At 40.6% G+C, this 22,582-nt stretch overlaps 1 protein-coding gene across 2 annotated transcripts in view; it reads left to right on the plus strand.

Moving 5' to 3' along the window:
- The window catches only part of Mapre1 (microtubule associated protein RP/EB family member 1), a 36,073-nt gene extending 24,710 nt beyond the window's left edge, over window positions 1-11,363 (plus strand). For both annotated transcript variants that reach the window (XM_078051614.1, XM_078051615.1), the window contains exons 5-7: window positions 1,580-1,701; window positions 7,983-8,135; window positions 9,624-11,363. In XM_078051614.1, coding sequence (XP_077907740.1) covers window positions 1,580-1,701; window positions 7,983-8,135; window positions 9,624-9,680 — 332 coding nt within the window. In that variant the 3' untranslated portion in view covers window positions 9,681-11,363. The remainder of the gene's footprint in view (window positions 1-1,579; window positions 1,702-7,982; window positions 8,136-9,623) is intronic.
- The last annotated feature ends 11,219 nt before the right edge of the window (window positions 11,364-22,582 follow it).

Genomic DNA, 22,582 nt, shown 5'->3' on the forward strand with positions numbered 1-22,582 from the left:
TGTGTAAATGAAACTATAGAATATGTGGTCTTTGTGTCTGGCCTCCCACCCCCCCCCCCCCCAGTGGTGCTGGGGATTGAACCCAGGGCCTTGTGCATGCGTGCCAAGCACTCAACCAACTGAGCTATACCCCCAGCCCATGTTTGGTTTTTTCACTTAGCATGTTTTCAGGGTTCATCCATGCTATAGCATTTATCAGTACTTCATTCTTTTTTATTGTAGAATAATATTCTGTTATATGATTGTACCTCATTTATTTGTCAGCTGATGGTCATTTGAGTTGTTTCTACTTTTTGGCTATTGTGAGTAATGCTGCTGTCAAGATTCATGTATAGTTCTTTGTGTGGACATGTTTTCATTTCTCTTGGGTTTATATCCAAGAGTATATATCTTGGAGCAGAATTCCTGGGCCATATGGTAATTATGCTTAACCTTTTGTAGAGCTGCCTGCTTTCTAAAGTGGCTGAACTATGTACAGTACCATCAGCAGTATATGAGGTTTCCAACTTCCTCAGATTCTGCGTGCTTTTATTCTTCAGCTGTACAGAATGGGCACCTGCTTAGGTTACCTTGTGTATTTCATATTTCAGGTGTTGCTGACAATTGAGAGGAGACTTGCAGTAAACATTTAGTTTTCAGGATAAACATTGTAGAGAGAGCCATCCAGAGGAAATGCCCGTTACTATGGGCAAAAGCCTATGGGGTACCAGGAAGATTAGATATTTCTAGGCCTGGTGTAATGTTATAGAATAATTGCTAAATGAATAAGTAAAATCACGAATGAGATATTGAGGTAACTCATTCTTGATTATTTTAGCTTGTAGACAGGTTAATGTATTATTACATTGTCTGTGCTTGGCTATAAATACTCAGAGAAGTCTGTAAATTCTCATCAGTGAGAAACATTTCTCTTGACCCTTCTGAGAATCTTCTAGGAGGTGGGCAAAGATAGAGGTTTGAAGTCATAGTGGTAAGAATAGGCTCTGCCATTCTTACAGACTTCTTTCTCTTAATCCAAGAGGTTTGAGGATCTAGTTTTGCAGATGGGGAGCAGAGGATATACAGCTGTAGGTGGGGTTGTGATGTATTGGTGTGAAGTTTGCCTTTGGTCCACGAAACTGTCCTGTTTGTAGATTTGGTTGGAGCTGGGGTAAGGTAGATTGTCTGTATGCACCAGAAGTACTGTGCCTCTTTCAGATGAGTCTCTTGTTCACACAGCAGAGAAAAGACCTCACTGGATTTGTTCTAAGCATGACAGAGTGTGGCTAAAATTGATACTTAATTATGCTGTCAGAATAAAAACAACTTTAGGCAAATGTAGGGTGTGGTCCTGCATGTGGGGCTCCTTAACGTTGGTCCCCTTCACTGAATGTCTTTTGTTGTCCTGTGAATTTGTTTTTTAAAATTTTCCTCTTAGGGGCTGAGGCTGTAGCTCAATTGCAGAGCGCTTGCCTAGCAAGTGTGAGGCAGTGGTTCAAGCCGCAATGCTACATAAAAAAATAAATCATATGTGTCCCTCTAAAACTAAAAAAATATTAAAAAATTTTTTTCCTATTAAAAATGTCTAATCCTCTCTCAGCCCCACAGAGACCTATTTCAACACAGAGAACTACTGCGGCTCCTAAGGCTGGCCCAGGGGTGGTGCGAAAGAATCCTGGTGTAGGCAATGGCGATGATGAAGCAGCCGAATTGATGCAGCAGGTGGGTGCCTCCTGTGTCCACAGTATGAGTCAGTCTGGGACTTCCTTGCTGCAGTGAGGGGAAGCTTGTCCTGCTTGCAAGGGTGGTCTTCCTGAGGTGAGGGAGCACTTTGACTGCAATGTGGGGAGCAAGATTGGGTGAGGGTGGAGAAAGAGTCAGGCATTTTTGTGCTCTCTTGGTATGATAGAAACCTGTGTTGGAAACGAACTCTTAAAGAAGAATCCTGTTGGATATTTCTGGGGTCTGTTAGGATTCTCTGGGATTCAGAGAGTGAAAGATAAAGGGGAGTTACTTTCTGGAGATTGGAATTAAGCGTAAAATTGGTATGACAGGGGCTACTGCTCTTCAGATTCTGTTTGTAACAGTATATGATTTGGAAATATCTTCAGGTTAAATGTCGTTAAGGTACTTGTCAGAGGTTTCTGTGGATCAGAACAAATTTTAGCCTTTTAAACATTCTCTTATGAATCCTTCTAGATGTTTTGTTTTGCTTTTGGATGATTGTTTTGACTTAGTCACCATCTGGGCACTGTTGCTGTAAAGTACAGAAGTCCTGGAGAGAAAGGAGACTTTTCTCTTTAGCAGCACGGATGTGCAGAAAGCAGTTGGAGAGAAAAAGATGACAGTCAAGATTTAAATGCGCTTGTATGTTTACTGCAGCTGAATAGATTACATGAGCTGATGTTAAGTCGGGTATCTGGAATTGTGTTTGGTATCAACTCTATTGGGGTGATGACAGTGGATAAAAGGCAATAGTGATTATTATGGTTCTTGTCTGAACCATATTTATTTTAGATAGAATGGAGTAAGTTTAACAGTGTTATTTTTGTTTTGTTTTTTGTACTTGGGATTGAACCCAGAGATGCTAACCACTGAGTCACATCCTCAGCCCTATTTTTTTTTTAAATTTTGAAACCTGGTCTCACTAAATTACTGAAGCTGGCTTTGAACTTGGCAGTCTTCCTGCCTCAGCCTCCTCAGTCACTGGGACTGTAGATGTGTACCACCATACCTGGCTACAGTGTTCTTTAAAAGTTCACAGGAACCAGGGTTTTTTGGCTTGTGTATGAAATAATACCTTAAAATGTTTTTGGAGTGGTTATGCCATGTATTAAGTACTTTCATTTCATTTTTGCAACAAGTCTGTACAGTTTTACAGCTGACAATGGCTTTAAGAAGTTAAATAATTTGAGTGAAGATTTGAACCCAGTATGTCTGACTTTAGAGCCTGGGTCAGTCAGTCACTGCTAAATGGGAAATGAAGGAGGAGGTTGTGTAACTTACCTGTGGTATATAGAAGGTTTTTTTCTTGTGCTTACCATTGGAAATTGTAACTATTCACTGTAGTTACTCTGAACACATTGCTGCTAAGCATTAGAGAGAATATAACAAGGTATGGAATATCTGGCCTAGGCCTAGAAGTGGACTTTTTTTTTTCTTTTTTTTTTTTTTTGACAAAACTTGGGGATGAATGTAGGGCCTTGTGAATGCTAGGCAAATGCTCTTTTAAAAATTTAAATTTGAGACAGGGTCTCACTAAGTTGCCCAGTTGGCCTTGAACTTGGGTCCTTTTGTTTAGCTCCTGAGTAGCTGGATTATAGGCATGTACCACTCTCAACTGACTAAAAGTTTTTTTTTCCCCCTTGGTGCTGGGAATTGAACCCAAGACCTTGCACATGCTAGGCCAGCGTTCTACCACTGAGTTACATTCCCAGCCTAGAAGTGGTTTTTTTCTTTTTACAGAAAGCTTTTTTTAAAAAACATATATTTTAGTTTTAGGTGGACATAATATCTTGATTTTACATTTATGTGGTGCTGAGGATTGAACCCAGTGCCTCATGAATGCTAGGCGAGCTCTCTACCACTGAGCCACAATCCCAGCCCTAGAAGCGGTTTTTGATGTAGTTGGAGAAGATATATGTGGTGCCATCCTGAAGTAAAATCTTAGCTGAAGGCCGGTGTGGCAGTGCACTTCTGTAATCCCACCAGCTTGGGAGGCTGAGACAGGAGGATCACGAGTTCAAAGCCAGCCTCAGCAATTTAGTGAGGCTCTAAGCAACTCAGTGAGACCCTGTCTTGAATAAAATACAGAACAGGGCTAGCGATGTAGCTCAGTGGTCAAGTACTACCCCTGAGTTCAATCCCTGATACCAAAAAATAAAACAAAACAAAATGAAGATTTTGGAAGGCAGGAGCCATAAGTCTTGCAGAGGAGGGAATAGTTGGAGACTGGGAGGCTTGCTTCCCTGAGGGGATAGTGAAAATCGGTGGGATGGCCAGTGCAGGAGAACTTCAGCAGTTGAGGTTGGGAGGGGTTGTGGTGTATTAGGGGAAGGTTTGAAACTGTGACTGTGCTTTCTATAGTGCTGTAGAAGGTTTGGGAGACTTAGGATGCAGTGGCTGAAAGTTGATCCCGGAAGACTGGGATCAAATGCTTATACCCAGCCTGTTGGTTGATCTCTACCACAGAAGTATTTTGTTTGGCCTGCACATCTTATGAGTTTTTTTTGTTTGATTGACTGATTTTAATTTATAGGAAGAATTTTAGGCTTTTCCAGTTTGCCAGAGTCCTTCTCCCACTCTGTTACTGACTTTTGGCTCATTTACATGATCTGTCTGGTCTTCCTGAAAGTATTTGAATTTGTAGCCTTCCTCCTCCTCCTTTTTTTGGTACTGAGGATTGAACTCAGGGGCACTAGACCACACTAGACCACAGGGGCACTAGACCACATCCACATCCCCAGCCCTACTTTGTATTTTATTTAGAGACAGGATCTCACTGTTGCTTAGTGCCTTAGTTGCTGAGGTTGGCTTTGAACTCGTGATCCTCCTGTCTCAACCTCTGAAGCTGCTGGAAAGGCATGCACCATTTGCCTGGCTAGGGATTTCACATTCTTAACTCATTGTGGAGAAGTTACTTTGAGATCTTTTACATTGTCTCATCTGTACTTGATCTTTTAAAAGTGTACTTAGGGGCTGGGGATGTGGCTCAAGCGGTTGCGCACTCGTCTGGCATGCGTGCGGCCCGGATTCGATCCTCAGCACCACATGCCAACAAAGATAACAGAAAAAAAAAATAAATAAATATTAAAAAAATTCTTTCTCTCTAAAAGTGTACTTAGTACTTGCAGCCCATTTCATTGCTGCTGGCCAAATGTCAAATAACCCCATGTGCCTGATGGCTACTGTTTTGGCCATTGTAGGCCCAAAACATTCTCCTTAGGCTTCCTAGGTTGTGGCTGTTGCTTTACTATAAGGAAAGGTTTTAAAAGTGACAGTGATTACTGGATTTTGTTTATGTTGGTGCTGGGGATAAAACCAGGGCCTCATGTGGGCTATGCAACTACTCTACAACTGAGCAACACCCTTAGCCTGCCACAGATTTTTAATAATCTCATAAATAAGCATTAGAGGAGTACCACATGAAAGCTAGTGACTTAGTCATACATATTATTTCTTGTTTATACATAGTTATTGAGTGATGTTGTGGATAAATGCTGCATTTGGACTTATAGGGGGCACCCAGAAGCTGGATTCTACTTTGGTGGCCTTGATGATTTGTAGGACAGAGGAAGATTTAAATGTGTTTGTATGGTTGGCACTAGTGAAACATGAGTGTGTAGGTGGGGATTTTATGCTAATATTGCCTTTTTTTAAAATATTTTTTTTTAGTTATAGATGGACACAATATCTTTATTTTTATTTACTTATTTTTATATGGTGCTGAGGATCGAACCCAGGGCCTTGTGCATGCAAGGCAAGTGCTGTATCACTGAGCCACAACCCCAGCCCAATATTGCCTTTTTAGACTATTTTGACTTTTCTTCTAGGTCACTAAGATTACCTTCTCTTAGATTGTGGAACTGAAGCTCAGGCAACTTTCTGTTGCTGGGGTTACTCAACTTTTGTCCTTATCTCTTTCTTGTGTCCCACTTTGGGGCTGTTAGTTGTTGTTTTTTTAAATTTATTTTTTAGTATTTTTAGGTTGACAGAATATCTTTATTTTATATTTATATGGTGTTGAGGATCGAACCCAGTGCCTCATGCATACTAGGTGAGCATGCTACCACTGAGCCACAACCCCAAACCTTGGGATGGCTGTTGGTTTTTGCAGGCTGCTGCAAAGGTGGAAGTGGGATAGATTAGATGGAAGTGGGTGATTTAGCTTTGCTTGCCACCAGGCAATGGTAGTATTTTATTGGCATCTAAAATTTTTATTATTTTTGTGTAGTGGTACTGGGATTGAATTTAGGAGTCCTCTTCCCCTGAGCTATATCTTTTTTTTTTTTTTTTTTTTAAAGACAGGGTCTTGCTAAGTCGCCCAAGTTGACCTCAAACTTGAGATCGTTTTACCTTAGCCTCCTGAGTCACTGAGATTACAGACGTGTGCCATTGCACTTGGCTTAAATTATTTTTGAAAGTGATTTCTGTGATTGATAGAGGAATGGTGTTAGGTTCTTTAGAATCTTGATTTTGGTTTGTCTGTTCAAGACTTTGATGGTGAATTTTGAAGTTAGGGCTTTGTGTTCCTAGTAGCCTGCTCCTCGTCTCTGAATGCTGCCCCCACACCATTTCTTTTTCTTCTTTTTTTATGGTTCTGGGTATCAAACTCAGGGCCTTGCACGTGCTAGACAGGTGCTGCTGTCCTGCTGCGTGTGACATGCGACTGAATCATTCAGGGTCACTCCAGGTGAATTTGGGTTGGCACTAAATAATCACACACAGAAAGTACCTTTTTCTTAGGGTCCAGTGACAGCTCCTCAGCCCCAGCTCCCACAAAAGAAGCAAGAGAGGCAGACAAAAAAGAGGGCGCATGCCTGAAATCATCTTATTTATCGAGGGGAAGGCACTTGAGAAAGTTCCACCCAAATGAGGCAAGGGATCAAATTTCAGGGCGTAAAGTCTAGCTTTGTGATGTTTGGTGGTCAGTAGGTTGACATCTTGGCAGGTCACACCCATCTTAGGTGCTGTGTGGAATTAAAGGCAGAGCAAGCAAAAAGGACCCATACGTGCACAACAGCCCAGACAGAGCAGCAACATTCCGCTTGTTCGTTCAGAATGCTCACAGCTCACAGCTCACGTTCAGAATGCTCACAGCTCACACAGCCCATGGTTGGTCTGCAACACTGTCCTACTGAGCCATACCCCCAACTCTTTGAATGCTACTTTACCGCAGGTTATGAAGGGGAGCTTCCTTCCACTTGGATGGGGACTGATGCCCTCAATGGTGTCTAACTATGGGGATGCTAGATCAGCAGTGTGCTTCTGCTTTTGTATCTATATATTGAGAAGGTCGGACTCAATCATTTCTGGTGCCTTCTGGTACTTTCAGAATTTGCAGCCGCTCAGATTGTTCTCAATCCTGCACCTTTAATTTCCTGGTTTGGCTTTCCATGTTGCTTTGTGGCTGTAACCTGTAGATTGAGGGTTTTATGAAGGCTTTATGCTGTATGGTATGCCATGTAATTTTCATTCAGTGAGAATTAAATTAATTTGTCTATCAGCTGGTTGCTGTGGCGCACGCTTGTATACCTAGCTGTTTGGTGAGAGGATGGGGCAGGAGGATTGCAAGTTCAAAGCAGTGTGGCCCTAAGCAATTCATTGAGACCCTGTCTCTAATTAAAATATAAAAATGGGCTGGGGATGTAGCTCTATGGTTAAGTACCCCTGGGTCCCCCCATACCCCCCCACCAAAAAAAATTCACTCATCATAGATTTGAATACACTGAAATGAAGATGCACCATGTCTAAAGTACACAAAGGACTGTGGGAGTTATTGTCTTTTATTGCTCTTGGCTAGGTAGAGTCCTGACCTAAATGTTGAGATTTATTTTTTAATAACCTCTGTGGGAATCAGCCCCTCAGTGAGGCTGGAGGGGGATCAGTCATCTCTTGCCATTGACCTCCACATGTAGCCAGACTTGGACATAATTGACCATTTCTCTGGTAAGGACTCAGTTTGTGATTATTAGCCACCTTGCCAGCCTGGGTTGCCTCACACTTCACTTCCTTAGTTTTTTCTTCTTGATACTTCTCCTTGAGAAGTTCCTGTAAGTTTCAAAGTATAATCTTATAGTCTGCCCTGCTTTTATGTTCAAGGTTTCCTTGAACAAGTATGTAATACTTATGTGGAACTGAACAAAATTGATATTAAAATGAACTGGCTTTCTGTCTGTTTGACTTTGATTGAATACCATAACATCTTTGGGGTTAAAAGTTTGAGTGATATTTTATTGTTGCACTAACGCTAGATTTCTCTCCCTTTTCAATACCTTGCATAGGTCAACGTGTTGAAACTTACTGTTGAAGACTTGGAGAAGGAGAGAGATTTCTACTTTGGAAAGCTAAGGAACATTGAATTGATTTGCCAGGAGAACGAGGGGGAGAACGACCCTGTATTACAGAGGATTGTAGACATTCTCTATGCCACAGACGTATGTGTTGACACATTTTCTTTCCATTTTGCCTCCTAAGGGGAAATAAGATTAGTTGGTTTCAGCAAACTTTGTGCTAATTCCTATTGTGTTCCAGTGTAGCTTTCATAAAAAGACTTCATCTTTGATTCCTTAAAGTACAGTGAGCCTTAGAGGAAGCAATAGGACAAGGAAGTGGCTGTTTTACCTGCCTCCTATAGATTGTAGTCACTGATAAGCCACAAAATACATCATCCAGAAGCACCCTTCACCTCCGTCCCACTCTGTGTAGCTTGGACCCCTCAGGTAGACCCCTCAGGACCCCAGGCATACCATTGGTTCTTTTTCACTGTCTGCGCCCCCAGTTGTCTAAAATGTGTTTTTTTTCCTTCCCTCCAAGGAACTTGCCCTGGTACCCATTTCCTGAAAGTACTTTGTTATCAAGTTTATTTGCATCCTTGTTTATTACTCAGCCAAACCTGCTGTTTTAGTTATGATGCTGATTGGAGAAGTCTGATTTTCTGTAGATTTAGGATTTGATAACTATCTATCTATTGATATCTAGGATATTCCAAGTAAGATAGGAAGAACATCTTACTTGGAAAGGCTTTAAATATGTTTAATAGGTGTATTTATATTTCTGCATGCCTAGCAAGGTCTGTAGGACCATACTACTTAACTATCTGTAGTATGTATAACATTATACAAATATAAGTTAATAATAATGCTATTATTATGACCGTCTTCTAAACTTGTCTTGTGAATTGTGAGGGATTAAGCCAGATGATAAAAAAGTTGATAATTTGTTCAGTAAATCTTTAGGACTTGTTGTGTACTGAATAATGAAAATAAAGATGATGAAGGTGGGTCCTTTGGTCTAGCTTATAATTTTAGTGGATGTGCATCTTAATTCAGCTCTAGAGATTTAGTGTAAGAAAAAAAAAAGATGGTTGAAGATACTGGGGATTGAACTCAGGACCTCAAAAATGCTCAGTTGGTGCTCTAATATTGAGCTACATCCCCAGCCCTTCTTGAAAATTTTTTTTTGGAGACTAGATCTTAGCTGAGTTGTCCAGGCTGGCCTTGATTTTAAGGTCCTCCTGCCTTAGGCTCCCAAGAAGCTAGGATTACAGGTGTGCACCTTCATGCCAACTGAGAAGTTAATTATCATGGTGCAGTAGTGTATCCATTCTCTGTTATAAGTATATGGGGAATGCTCGGCAGTGGGTATGAAATGGAAGCCATGAGTCTGTTTTTTTGTTTTTTCCACACTTGATTTTCCAACGTCATTAATTTAATTGTACTTAGTTTTGACTTTTTGTAAAATACAGTTCTACTGTTCAAGAAATAAAATAGAGATGACTTGGCCTGTGTGATTGTCAAGTGTGTGGTAGAAATAGGAAGAACATCTTACTTGAAAAGGCTTTAAATATGAAGAAAGTGACCTACAGTAGAAAGTGATCATTCATTGTTGAGTAATAGTTTTCCCCTCTCATTTTCCCATTTCAGGAAGGCTTTGTGATACCTGATGAAGGGGGCCCACAGGAGGAACAAGAAGAGTATTAACAGCCTGGACCAGCAAAGCAACATCCGAATTCTTCACTCCAAATCATGTGCTTAACTGTAAAATACTCCCTTTTATTATTCTTAGAGGATTCACTGGTTTCTTTTCATAAGCAAAAAGTACCTCTTTTTAAAAGTGCACTTTGCAGAAGTTTCACTCCTTTTCCAATAAGTTTGAGTTAGGAGCTTTTACCTTGTAGCAGAGCAGTATTAACATCTAGTTTGTTCACCTGGGGATCAAAGAGGCTGACTATGGGGCTCATGATGTGGAATGCTGGTCACACTGATTGCTGGAGAATGTGTTTTTATGTAATACACTGAGGTGGTGACTTCAGTAAAGACTGAATTGAGTTTTAACCTAATGTGAAGTCTTGGCAGAGAACGTTTTAATAAATAAATGCCTTAAGAGTATTTAAAATATGCTTCCATATTTCAAAATATAAAATGTAACATGACAGAGATTTTATGTGTCTGACATTGTATCTGCAAGGAAGGTCCAGACCTCAGAACATTTGGAACCTGCTGTCACAGGCCTTGTGGGGTTGCTTGAATCCCTGCAGGCCTAGGCTTTGTCCCAAAAGGAAAGTTTAAGCAATTGCTCTGTAAAACCATTTTGTGTCATTGACCAGTTGCATCCCTGCTAAAAGCAAACAGCTTGGTTGCCTGGATGAATAGAAGGTAATTCAGCCCTGAAATGTTTGAGGTGAAGAGTGTTTCATTGAGTGTTTCTCTGATGATTTTTCCATTTATTCCTGAAATTTCTGATGATTTTTCCATTTATTCCTGAAATTTCTATGTGTTGAGGAAAATGAGGTGTGTCCAGTTTTTAATCTAATAACTACTATTGGAGAATTACCCACATCCTTGGGATTTGGATGGGGGTTGTGTCCTGTTTTACTTAAGTTTACATTTAACATGTTTTTCTTCTCTGTCCCCCTGCCCCCTGGGGACTCCTCTTTGACTCCTTAAGTTTGCTGCTTAGCATTGGAAGTACAGCAGGCAGATGATCATGCTGCAAGCTCTTGCTGGATCTCTAGCAAAGGGAGTGATCAGTGAAGGCCATCATTAACTTGGGATCTACAAGGCTGGGGTGTTTTCGGTATCTGCTGTCCATGGCTCTCCACTGTTACCTGAATACTTTGCCAGTGCACTAATCTCTTTGGAGATAAAATTCACTAGTATGTTACTAAATGTTAATTTCTTTTGCAGAAAATACAGTACCATGTCTGAATTAATTATTAATATTTAAAATATTTCATTCCTTAACTCTTCTTTATTTGCTTTGCCCATGGCCTATTCAATCCCTTGTTTGGCAGAATTCTGCAAAATGTATGTTACCCACTACTGAGACTGTTCAGCCCCTGATGTGTTTGTATTGGTTTGTTTATGGTGGTAGCTTGTCCTAAAATGTGTGTAGAAAACAGGTATTTTATGATAAAATTGCTGTGTAGTGCATGCTCTGTGTGGAATTCAGAGGAAAACCCAGACTCATTGATTAACAATGCCAAAAAATGCAAGTAACTAGCCATTGTTCAAATGACAGTGGTGCTATTTCTCTTTTGTGGCCTTTTAGACTTTTGTTGCCCTAAAATTCCATTTTGTCGGGAACCCATTTTCCACCTGGTCTTTCTTGACAGGGTTTTTTTCTACTTTTAAACAGTTTCTAAATAAAATTCTGTATTTCAAGAGTGTCATGTCTTCTGAAATTTGTCTTGCCCTGGGTATAAGCTTTTAGGTTCTATAGATAAGATAAGGTACCTGTACTTCTTTGTTAAATTAGGACTGGTATTTTCAAATTCCCCACTCTCCCCCCCCCCACACTAAATGTGCTAATTTCTAAGCCTACTTCCTTTTTCTTCATTCACAGTATATTTCTTAGTGTCCTACTTTCTTAAATTCCCATTATTGTGAGAGATTTTTCCTCCCAGAAGCCCAAGCTTAGCCTAATTGCTTTGAAGCCTTCTTTAGGCCATTTCCTCCTGAGAAATTTATCAGGATAAAACTTGGTGGATGACCACAGGGATGAGATATAGATATGTATATATATATATTTTTCCCTGAAATTATGTTTTAAAGACAATTTAACACAATCTCAGTCTATAAAATAATCAAGTTGTCATCATTTTTTTCCCTCCCTTAAAAAATTCTGTACCCTTAGAAATGAGTTCGAAAGGCAACTTATTGCCATTTTCAGTGCTAAATAAAATTAAATGGTTGGAAGGTAGTTACTTATGTAATCTTTACCTCCCATAATTCTGGGTGCTCTGAAAAATCCATCTTGATTAGGGTTGTACCACCTTACTTTCTGAGGAAATTAATGATATGATACCTTCCTTGAAATGCTACACACCTTCAGAAGGAATATGAAACCCTTGGTGTTCATAATCTACGAGAAGATACCGCCAGGAATGCATGGAGTTTGTGAAGATACTCTTGGGTGCTATCAACTAAGTTACTTGGTAAGGAGTGAAGCCAATGTTGGTTGTACCTATGACCTAAGCCTATTGATTTGGCTCTTTAGGTTAAGGCACATGAAGTCTTGGTGTGCCTAATAATAGGTTAAAATATTCATGTGGTAAACTCAAGTGAGCTGCTTGGTTGCTTGGCAAGTTCTGTGTTGCATGGAGGACAGAGCAACAAATGGGTTCTCTGCTTAGATTTGGATTCAAGATCCATTCCTTAGGCTGATGGTCTCTGTCTGATGGATTTCAGAGTCTTCTGGGGAGTTTGAAGATTGAGCTAGTAGACCGGCTTGTTCTTGGGACTTACGTAAATGTGTGCAACTTCAAGTTTTAATTCTGGCAGAGGAAACATCAGATTTGAGTCTTTTACCCTTGTGAGTTTTAAGTTAATTGAACTCTCTTGTTCTTATCTGCAAAATAAGGATGATGATGTTGGCTGAAGTACATTCTTCAGAGGGTGCTTGTTGGGATCTGAGCTGATGGACAAGAAAAGCAGCAGCAGTATTAGAAAGTTCTGTACGGACAAGAGGTATTTATTTATGGTCTGGATACTTGAGATTCAGACTGAAATTGTAGATTAGAAAAAGTTTAGAACAGGGTTTTTGTATCTTGTAAATTCAAGAAGGGGGTTCCTTAAGATAAGCTTTGGGTATTTTCTAAAATGAGTAACAAGTTCTTTTAATGTTTCTTTTTCAGCTTAGTGGTATTGACAAGTCCAGCTCTTTTCTGTCTTCAAACTATGATTTTTCATCCTTTTTTTCCCTAAGTGGAATTGAGGTCTAAACACACATTTTACCATTTTCTTTTAAATGAAGATTTAGTGACTCAGGTTTATTGGTTTCAAAAAACAATCATATTTTCCTCAAGGATTACTTTCTAGGATGTAAAATAGTCGTAAAAAGGAAGTTTTCTTTTGCTTTAACCAAGGCAATTTTCTACTAAAATTTTTCTTTAAGGATTATTCTATAAGATGTATGAGGAGCTCCTTTTCAAATGAAACCCAGGCCATAAACCTGATCAGCCTGGTCAGATTAGCTTGCTGTCATGTGGTTGACCCAAATCTGACTGTCACCAGCAGAGAGTAGAAGTAATTGCTTTGAACCATGATGAACTTTAGCCTGTGGTCAGTGTCCATGAATCACCATTTTTCTGACCTAGCACTCTTGCTGTCAGTAATATGTTATGTTATACTTTGAATTCACTCATTTAATTAATAAAATTTCAAAATTGGATGAGTTCATGTTCACTTTCTGTATCTTTATGACATTTGCTGCTTTTTACTCAGTTTTTGAAAGTATGAAAGTGTAACTTGAGTGTGCAAGCCCAAGGGCTAATTCCGTACTTGTACACTGAACTTGACTGTAGTTAGAACCATTAACCTAGATGACTTCAGCAGAATTGTTATGTAGCTTTAACTTATGAGGATTCCTCTGCTTCCTCTTTGGCTTACTCTGATTTGCAAAGTATTGTTACCTTACTCCTTGGAGTTGGGCTGTAGTCAAGAAGCTTCATGAATTTGGTTATCTAAGTGAGCAGGTCTAGCTTTAGAGTCAAATTTCTAGGTTTCTTAATCTAGAACTTTAAATCTTTGTTTTATTTCATAAAATTTAAATAGGCCTCATGTCTTTTGCATTGGAGGCTCCTTGGTGCCGAATGTGTAGTGGAGATGCCTTCTTGGGCACGTTTCTGAGGTTGGAAGAGGCAGTTCTTAGTGCAGTGACCAATCAAAAGCAAATCAGGCTGACCACCAAAGCCTAAAATTTTGTAAATGGCCTCAAGAAATAGATTTAGAATTGTAAAGTATCTATTTTAGCAGTTTGGAAATTTTTACCTTGACTGACTTTTAAAAAATTTCTCTGAACGGGTGGGGGATGTAGCTCACTGTTAGAGAGCTTGCCTAGCATGCCCAATCCTGGGTTTGATTTCCAGCACTGAAAGTGTGGGGGGGAATATTCTTCCTTTACTTTATCTGGCTTAGTTTAAATGTTTTTGTGCAGTTTGCAGGAACTGTTGATAAGGTTGGTTGGCTGGGCACAGGTATGAGCAGAGGAGGAAGAGTAATTTGTCCCATGGACTACTGATGTCTTTAGATCATCTTTTAGTTCTGGTATAAGAATGACGTGGGAAATTTTTGATAGGTGAGATTCAGTCCTTCAGGGTAACTCTTTTTATTTTTTTTTAATATTTATTTTTTATTTCTTGGCGGACACAACATCTTTGTTTGTATGTGGTGCTGAGGATCGAACCCGGGCCTCACACATGCCAGGCGAGCACGCTACCGCTTGAGCCACATCCCCAGCCCCCAGGGTAACTCTTAAAAGCTGGCTTTATGACTCTTACTAGTTTCTGGTAGGTAGACATGCTATTTTAAAACTTAACCCTATGGATGATTCACAAATTGAAATGTAGAGTATTAAAATTAAGTTTAAGGTCACACATACAAGTAGGCGGACTACATATAAATAGGGTCTATGGCTCGAGCCCCCCTTTGACCTTTACCAAAATATATGAAGATAACAGTGTTATGGGAAGGCCAGAAATTGAGGCCAGTGTCTTCCTTAGACTCTGCCTCCTGGATCTGCAGATGATGACTTTTCATTGGCTCACGGAGGTGAAAATTTGTTTGGTTCATAAAGTTTAAATGTGGGCTGGGGATGTGGCTCAAGCGGTAGCGCGCTCGCGTGGCATGCGTGCGGCCCGGGTTCGATCCTCAGCACCACGTACAAACAAAGATGTTGTGTCCGCCGAAAACTAAATAAATAAATAAATATTAAAAAAAAGAGATTTAAAAAAAAAATAAAAAATAAAGTTTAAATGTATAAAAGCCAAGAGGAGGCTGGAACAAGAAAGAGTGGGAGAATGAACACTTTTTAGCAGATATTATCGTTAGAGGCTAATTTTTGTCAGATGAAGGACATCCTCCCCCACACTCCCATACTGGGGATTGAACCCAGGGGTGCTTTATCACTGAGATATACCCCCAACCCTTTTTATTTTATTATTTTTTTTAAATTTCAAGGCAGGGTCTTTCTAAGTTACCAAGGTTGGCCTTGAACTTGGGATACTCATGCCTCAACCTCCCAAGTAGCTGGGATTACAGATGTGTGCCACCAAACCTAGAGGACATTTTTGATTCAAAGAAAAGCACAATGTTTCTTAGCATCTTTTGCATGTCTTACATGTGGAATTTTTGGAAAAGTTTTAATGGTGAAACCATAAGTGTATAATTTTTGTATTTTAATTAAAGGTTTTAACTCTGTAGGAAGAAGCTTTGACAGGAGAAATAGCAAATAGAAATAACATGCCTTTGGCCATTTCCCATAGGTTACAAGCTTCAGGGAGAGCCCTCTAGTAAGATCTGTCCCCAAATCATCATTTAGTGCAAGAATCTAAATGAATTTTACCAAAGGCCTGTCATGATTTATCCCATCTAAGCTTGAATGATTTTCAGATTTCTTTCTATTTGTGCTTGCTTCTCCATTGTTCCTCATATGGGACCCGTTTACACATTCGGAAGTAGGTCTGGTGATTTTAAGATCCAACATAACCTCAAGGCTGTCTAGCATTTTAGAATTTTCTAACCTGATAGTCTCTTTTTTTGTATTATGTTTTTCTACAAAATAATGTAGAGTTAGACATATAAAATTATACATGATTGCTGTTTTTACTTTGAAGTTTTAAATCTTGCCTAGGAGAATGGAATAAGCTTATGTGCTTTTTAAAAAAAAATTTTAATAATTTTCTTTTTTGACAAAGGTCTTTCTGATTGCTCAGGCTGGCCTTGGGATTGGGATCGTCCTGCCTCAGCCTACAGGCATGTGCCTCCATGCCAGCTGGCAAGCCTTGTGTTTTTGCAGGTAGTTTCAGGCTCACTCAATTTGCCCCTCCCCTTTTATCAGTTCTAAAACCTGATTTGAAACTTAATGTGGGATGAAATAAACTAAAAGTCCTAAGGATTTGTGGCTGACTTAATATTCCCAAGCTTTAAGAAGCACTTTTTTTTTTTTTTTTTTTTTTAATTAAAGCAACTACTGGGCCTCTGCTTTTTTCTCGAATATTTGGGACACTCAAAAGTTTTCTTTCTTTTTTTTCTTTTTCTTTCTTTCTTTTTCTTTTTTTTAATAGAGACACTGTCTTTTTTTTTTAATTGAGACACTGCCCAAGAAGCTGTCTTTGTACTCCCTGGTTTTGGCAGTCTTCCCTTCCATCTCAGCCTCTAGAGTAGCTGGGACTACAGGCCAGCCACTGCCACCAGCTCAGAGTTCTCTTTGGTAATGTGGTAGGAAGAGCATTGTTTTGTTTTAATTTTTTTGATACTGGGGATTGAATCCAGAGGAACTTTACCACTGAGCTACATCCCCAGCCCTTTTTATTTTTAATTTTGAGTTAGGGTGTCTAAGTTGCTTGGGGCCATGCATAGTTGCTGAGGCTTGCCTTGAATTTGAGATTCTCCTGCCTCAGCCTCCCAAGTCACTGGGATTACAAGCAGGAGTCACCATATCCAGTTAAGAGCATTGTTTTAAAGGTCACATGAGCAGAGTTGACCTCATTTTTACTTACTGCCAGCTAAAGGTGTGATCTTGATAGTAATCTTTAGGGTCCCCTGTAGTTCTAGCAGTCAAAGACTGCCTTAAAAAAAAAAAAAAGCCTTTCTGGCTGTCAGATTACATCTTAAAATTTTTGACAGATTACATAGAACTGAAGGACTCAAGTTGGGCACCTTAAAATTCGCAAAGCCTGAGAGGACAGCATGGTGGTGTTGCCAAGTGGTAGTCCAAGGTGGCGCTCGCTGGAGGGGAGTTAGCTGTGTTAATAGTGGCTTCCTTCCATTAACACTCCTCAGTATTTCCTTAGCATTAGCAAGTGATGCCTGAATTAATCTCAAGTAGGACTTTTAAACTTTATTCTACAATTATTTTTGTGCAGAGGTTTATCTAGGAGCTTTTTCTTCTAAATGCCCTCCCTTCTGCTTATTTTTCTGTTGAGTTATTGATGATTATAGTTTTGCTCTTCAGGTGGAGTTTTCTATCTTTTTTTTTTTCCACGTTTCCTCTCAGGGAGGGGAAAGTACATTAATTATGACAGAACCTAGCATATTTTTACCATTAAAAATATTGGCAAAGATAGTTTATAGTGAAAAAATAGGTACCGTTTGATTAGTAATTGTGTGTCCTTGGAATAATGTAGAAACTGCTGTAAATTGATGAGAGTGAGCCAACATGTAAGAAATGAATTCACTGAGCCAAAAAACAATGGGAAAAAGTTAACCAATCAACCACCTTTTTTTTTTTTTTTTTTTTTTTTAAAATCCTTAAGTTCATTAACACCTAGTAAAAGGACCTGCACTTTTGACATTTGACCACTTTACCTTTAATGTTTTACAGTATGGCAGAATCCTTTTGTTTCTCTTCTCCTTCCCCCTCTCTCTTTTTCCAAATGTGGTTCTGGGATTTAACCCAGGGCTCTCTATTCCTCAGCTACAGCCCCAGCCCTTTTTTACTTTTATTTTCAGTCAGGATCTCATGAAGTTGTCAAGGCTGGCCGTAAGTTTGCAACCCTTCTGCTTCAGCCCCCAAAGTCACTGGGATCACAGGCTTATGCCACCGACTTTTTTTGTCTCCATTATTGATGAATGGGAGCAGAAATTATTTTGGTATGTTGGTGTTCTCTGTTTAGGTCCAGGGAGAATGTTTTGTCTGGTGATTGATTGGCATTTTGGTAACATTCAGTTTCTCATTAAGTATGGTTTTCATGGTTTCATGTCCCTGTTTGAAATCTCTATTAAGAGATTTGACTTTCACCAACATGCCCTGCTGTTGTGCCATGGACCAAGGTTGTGCAGAGGTTACATCAGGTTCAGGCTTGCTCTGAAGCCTGGATTTGTGAGTCTCCCTTCTCAAACATAATGTTCTTGTTGCCTTCCTCTTTTCATATAAGTGGAGCTCATGCAGAGGGTGTTAGAGAGCCAATGTGCCTTTTGCTGTCCCACCTGGGGGGCCTTTAGGTTTGGGTGAATCCTGCTTTATATCATAGGGCTCCCTGGCATTTTCCATGGTTCTTATTGGGCGGTACCTGTACTTGTCCTATGGATTGTTTTGTATTTTGTCCTGGCTATTTGTACTGTCTCCTTGTCACTCTTTGCTGTAAGTTCAACTTCATTAATAAAAAGAATATCTCATGTTGGATGAAAAATGGCTGTGTGGTTGTGGTTTGTGGGCTGGATTCTGATATTCCATTTATGTTCTTCATGTGGAATCCTCTTATTTCCCTGTTCTAAATGTGACCATTTAGGTGGAAGCCCTCAAGAGTTCCACAGCAGTTTCATAGAGGAGCTATCTGGAACTCAGGGACAGCTGCCAAGATGTCTCACATTAAATGGGAGTTGAAAGCTGATAGCTCCCTGTCAGCCAGTGTAGTTAACTGGAGAAATCAAATTGGGTCAGGGTGAGTGAGCATTTGGGTTATTGTTGTTCTTCCAAAATTGGACATCTTGGCCTTAAGATTCACTTGCTTGACATGAAAGGCTGGATGGGAATGAGGAGTGCATCTCTCTTGCTGCTTTCTCTCTCTCTCTCTCTTTGGTGGTACTGGGAATTTAACCAAAGGGAACTCTACTGCTGAGCTATATCCCCAGCTGTTTCTGATTTTTAATTTTGAGGTATGGTTTTGCTAAATTGCTCAGGCTGGCACCTAACATTTACGATCCTCTGCCCCAGTCTCCTGAGTTGCTGGGATTACAGGTGTGCACCCATGTGCCCAGAGGAGAGCATCTCTTCCATTTCTGGGACAGCTGCAAATGCTGTTAGCCTTCAGTCATCTGCCCCTATTAAGTGCCAACCAGTTATTCTCCATCCATGCCTGGCATGCTGCCCTAGTAGCTGTTCCAAACTCTCAACCTGATGCCAGTCAGTGACTTCTAATCTTATCTGTTCGCTAGTCGTATTTTATTTTTCTGCTCTAGGAATTGAACTCAGGTACTTTACCAATTAGGTGCATCCCCATCCTGTTTTTTTTTTTTTTTAATGAATGATTTAAAAAAAATACAATTATTTACTTTTATGTGGTGCTCAGGATCAAACCCAGTGCTTCATACATGTAAGGCAAGTGCTCCACCACTGAGCTACAACCCCAGCCCTCTTTTATTTTGAGAAAAGGTTTTGCTAAGTTGCTAAGGCTGGTTTTGAATTTTCACTCTTGTCTCAACCTCCCAAGTAGCTGGGATTGCAGGAGTGTGCCACTGTGTCTGGCTCTAATTCTGGATATAAATTGAACTCTTCATTTCTGTTTTCTCTAATATTGGAAGTAGTATTTCTATTTCCCTCTTTTATACGTTTTTTTTAAACTTTAATTGTTTTTTATTCATTTTTACATGATGCTGAGAATTGAACCTATGCCTCACATGTGCTAGGCAAGCACTCTACCACTGAGCCACAACACCAGCCTCTTTTTTTTTTTTTTTTTTGGTGGTGCTGGGGATTGAGCCCAGGGCTCATGCATGCCAGGCAAGCACTACTGGACTGTTGACACCTCCACCCCTTGTCCTTTTCTTTAGTGGCTTTTTTTTTTTTTTAAAGGTTCTTTGCCTTGGTCTGTGAACATACACAAAGCTGTTCTCTCTTGGTTGAAGATATTTTTCTCTTACAGTTTTGAAATAATTATATTTAAAATAGTTGTAGAATTGTGTAAAGAATCCCCCTTCACCCAGATTTGGCTTACTGAAGCGACCCACCCTTCTGTGTTTTTTATCTCCTTTCCCCTCAAGGTAGCTTCCCCTTAAATGTTAGATCCCAGATTCCCAGGTGTTCGTGTTTCATGTCTATCTGGACAGCCTCTTGTCATGTACACAAGACCACTTTCACTCTCTGCTCCTTTTTCTGGAAAGGATTCACTTCCCTCAGTTATTCTGGTTCTTGACTTGGAAACCTCTTTTCCCTGCAGCTGCTTTCTCTCCTTTGGTCTTTACATCTGAACTATATTCAAGACACCATTAGGAAAGGATGCTCATGATGGATCCTCTGTCGTCTTCCTCCTCCTCCTCTTGCTCTCTATCCTGTGCTGAGAATTTTCATAATTTCCCTTTATTTCATTCAGTCTTCCTGGGAAGATAAAGATTTTGCATTTTGCTTATAATTTCTTTTTTCCACTCTCCTTTCCCACTGTTGCTCCCTCCTTCGCACCTCCTCCCAGTCCTTGTTCAAGCCAGGTATCTCAGGTGGCCAATCCCCTGTGCATGCCATGCTTGCCTTTCCTGGCTTGCCTTTCCCTGCCTTACCTTGGCTTGCCTTTCCCTGCCACCCTAGAGCAGCCCTTCCACTCTTGCTTGAGAAGACTTGCTGATTAACTAGATTGGTTTCTAAGGATCCTAACAAAGTATGGGCCCAATAGGAATATGCCCTTTACATTCTGAGAGCAGAGCTACGGGGAATGCAGCTCTTGCCTGATCCTCATGCTGCCAAAAAGCGAGTTCCCATGGGCTAGGGTTGTGGCTCAGTGATAGAATGCTTGCCTAGTATGTGTGAGGCACTAAGTTTGATTCTCAGCACCCCATATAAATAAATAAAATAAAGGTTCATCAAAAATAAAAAAAAAGAAAAAAAGAGTTTCAACCTATAATTCCAACAGCTCGGGAGGCTGAGGCAGGAGGATCACGAATTCAGTCAGCCTCAGCAAAAGGGAGGCGCTACGCAACTCAAACCCTATCTCTAAATAAAATACAAAAAGGGCTGGGTATGTGGCTCAGTGGTTGAATACTCCTGAGTTCAAGCCCTGATTACCAAAAAACAGAGTTCCTTAAGCTCTGCCCCATCCCTGAGAAATTGTGCCTGCAAAGGCATGGAAGGCAGGCTGGGAGGGTTCTGGAAGTTCAGGGCTCGTTTTGCCCCCACCTCTGGTGCATGTCTTTGACCTTTAGAAGTGGACCTACCTCTGGACCTGTTTTCCTGTGAATTATTTTTGAACTACCATATGGTTCCCTAAATTTCTTCTGTAGGAAGATTGATACCTGCCCCCCAACCTTTAGGAAGCCTCTGGCTTTAAGGCAGAAGTAAAGTAACTTGAGAAGCCCCGTAAATTCAGAAGTAGGACCACTCCATTCCATTAGGGAAAGAAAGGAAAGCTTAGTTGTCAACTTGGGGGCAGTTCTCTGCTAGAGAAGACTCTGGAAAAATGGATGTTCTTCAATGCTTGCTAGGAGTATCCATGGGCAATGGGCAGCTACCTGCCCCCCTTGATCGTGTCTTTTCCTCTCTCCTGTGGCCTGGCTCTGTCAGCCTCACATGGTCCTTCAAAACTGGAGTTAAAGTGACTGTGATTCCCTGTCTTAGGTTAACATCACAATCTTCTGAGAACTTCGAAGAAAGCCCTCAACCTCAAAAGGTAAGCAGACCACCAGAGTGAACGTACAGTGCGGGGTTTTCTGGAGCCACCTTGAACTCGCCATGAGCACAGGAATCCATTGCTTCTGCACTAGGTGTTGCAGACTCAGATGTTCACAGGCCAGGTAGGTAGTGCACTGTAAATAGCACCCGAGTTCACAGATCATCCATGGCCCATACTTGATTCTGTCCAACTAAGTGGTGATAAGGGTGAGATGGGTTACACTGATTATTCTCGAGACAGATAAGTATGAAGTAGTAAGTGCTTGGGGCTGGGTAATAAGATAATTAGTATAAATTAAGGAAAATTAATGTGCCCTTGCTTTCAAAATCTGTGGCTTGGGGAAGGAATTCGAGAATCCCAAGATAAAATAACTTGTAAATGGGGGAGCCAGGCAGAATTCTAACCCGCAGCTCTGAGCCACAGCCATGATGTTTTCCTGACATCTTGCTGTCTACTTGTGTAGCTAGATGCCTGCCAAGCATGGCAGGAATAGGCAGAGCACCTGGAAATGTGGAGGTGGCAGTGGTACTTTTTATCTGAAAGTCAAGGAAAAGCTCTTTGAAGGAGGTGCCATTTGAGCCAGCCTCTGCAGATGGGTAGAAGTTCACCCTGGGAGAGGTGGGGTAAACCGTGCATGGGGACAGTGCATACAAGAGGAACACTTGTCATAAAGGGGTGGGAGAGCAGTTGGTGTGCCTGGAACATGGTTTGTTCTTGGAAATTAGAAAGGTAGATTAGAAGCTGGGTGCACTACTGTATGCCTATAATCCTAGCCACCTGGGAGGCTGATGCAGGAGGATTGCAAGTTTGAGGCCAGCCTCAGCAACTTAGCAAGACCCTGTCTTTAAAAAAAAATAAAGCACTGGGGGTATAGCTCAGTAGTAAGGCATCTCTGGGTTCAATCTCCAGTGACACCCCCTCCCCCCAAAAAAACACAATAATAAGGGAGAAGAGGGAAGCGCTTAAGATGGCGTAGTGCTGAATTTCTACTAAAGGCCTGGGTAGGTGGTGAGAACACTGACTCCATCTCTTGGGCTGTGTGGAGGCAGGGCCTCCTGGCAGGGC

Source organism: Ictidomys tridecemlineatus, chromosome 5, assembly GCF_052094955.1.
Source record: "Ictidomys tridecemlineatus isolate mIctTri1 chromosome 5, mIctTri1.hap1, whole genome shotgun sequence".
NCBI classification, from domain to species: Eukaryota; Metazoa; Chordata; class Mammalia; order Rodentia; family Sciuridae; genus Ictidomys; species Ictidomys tridecemlineatus.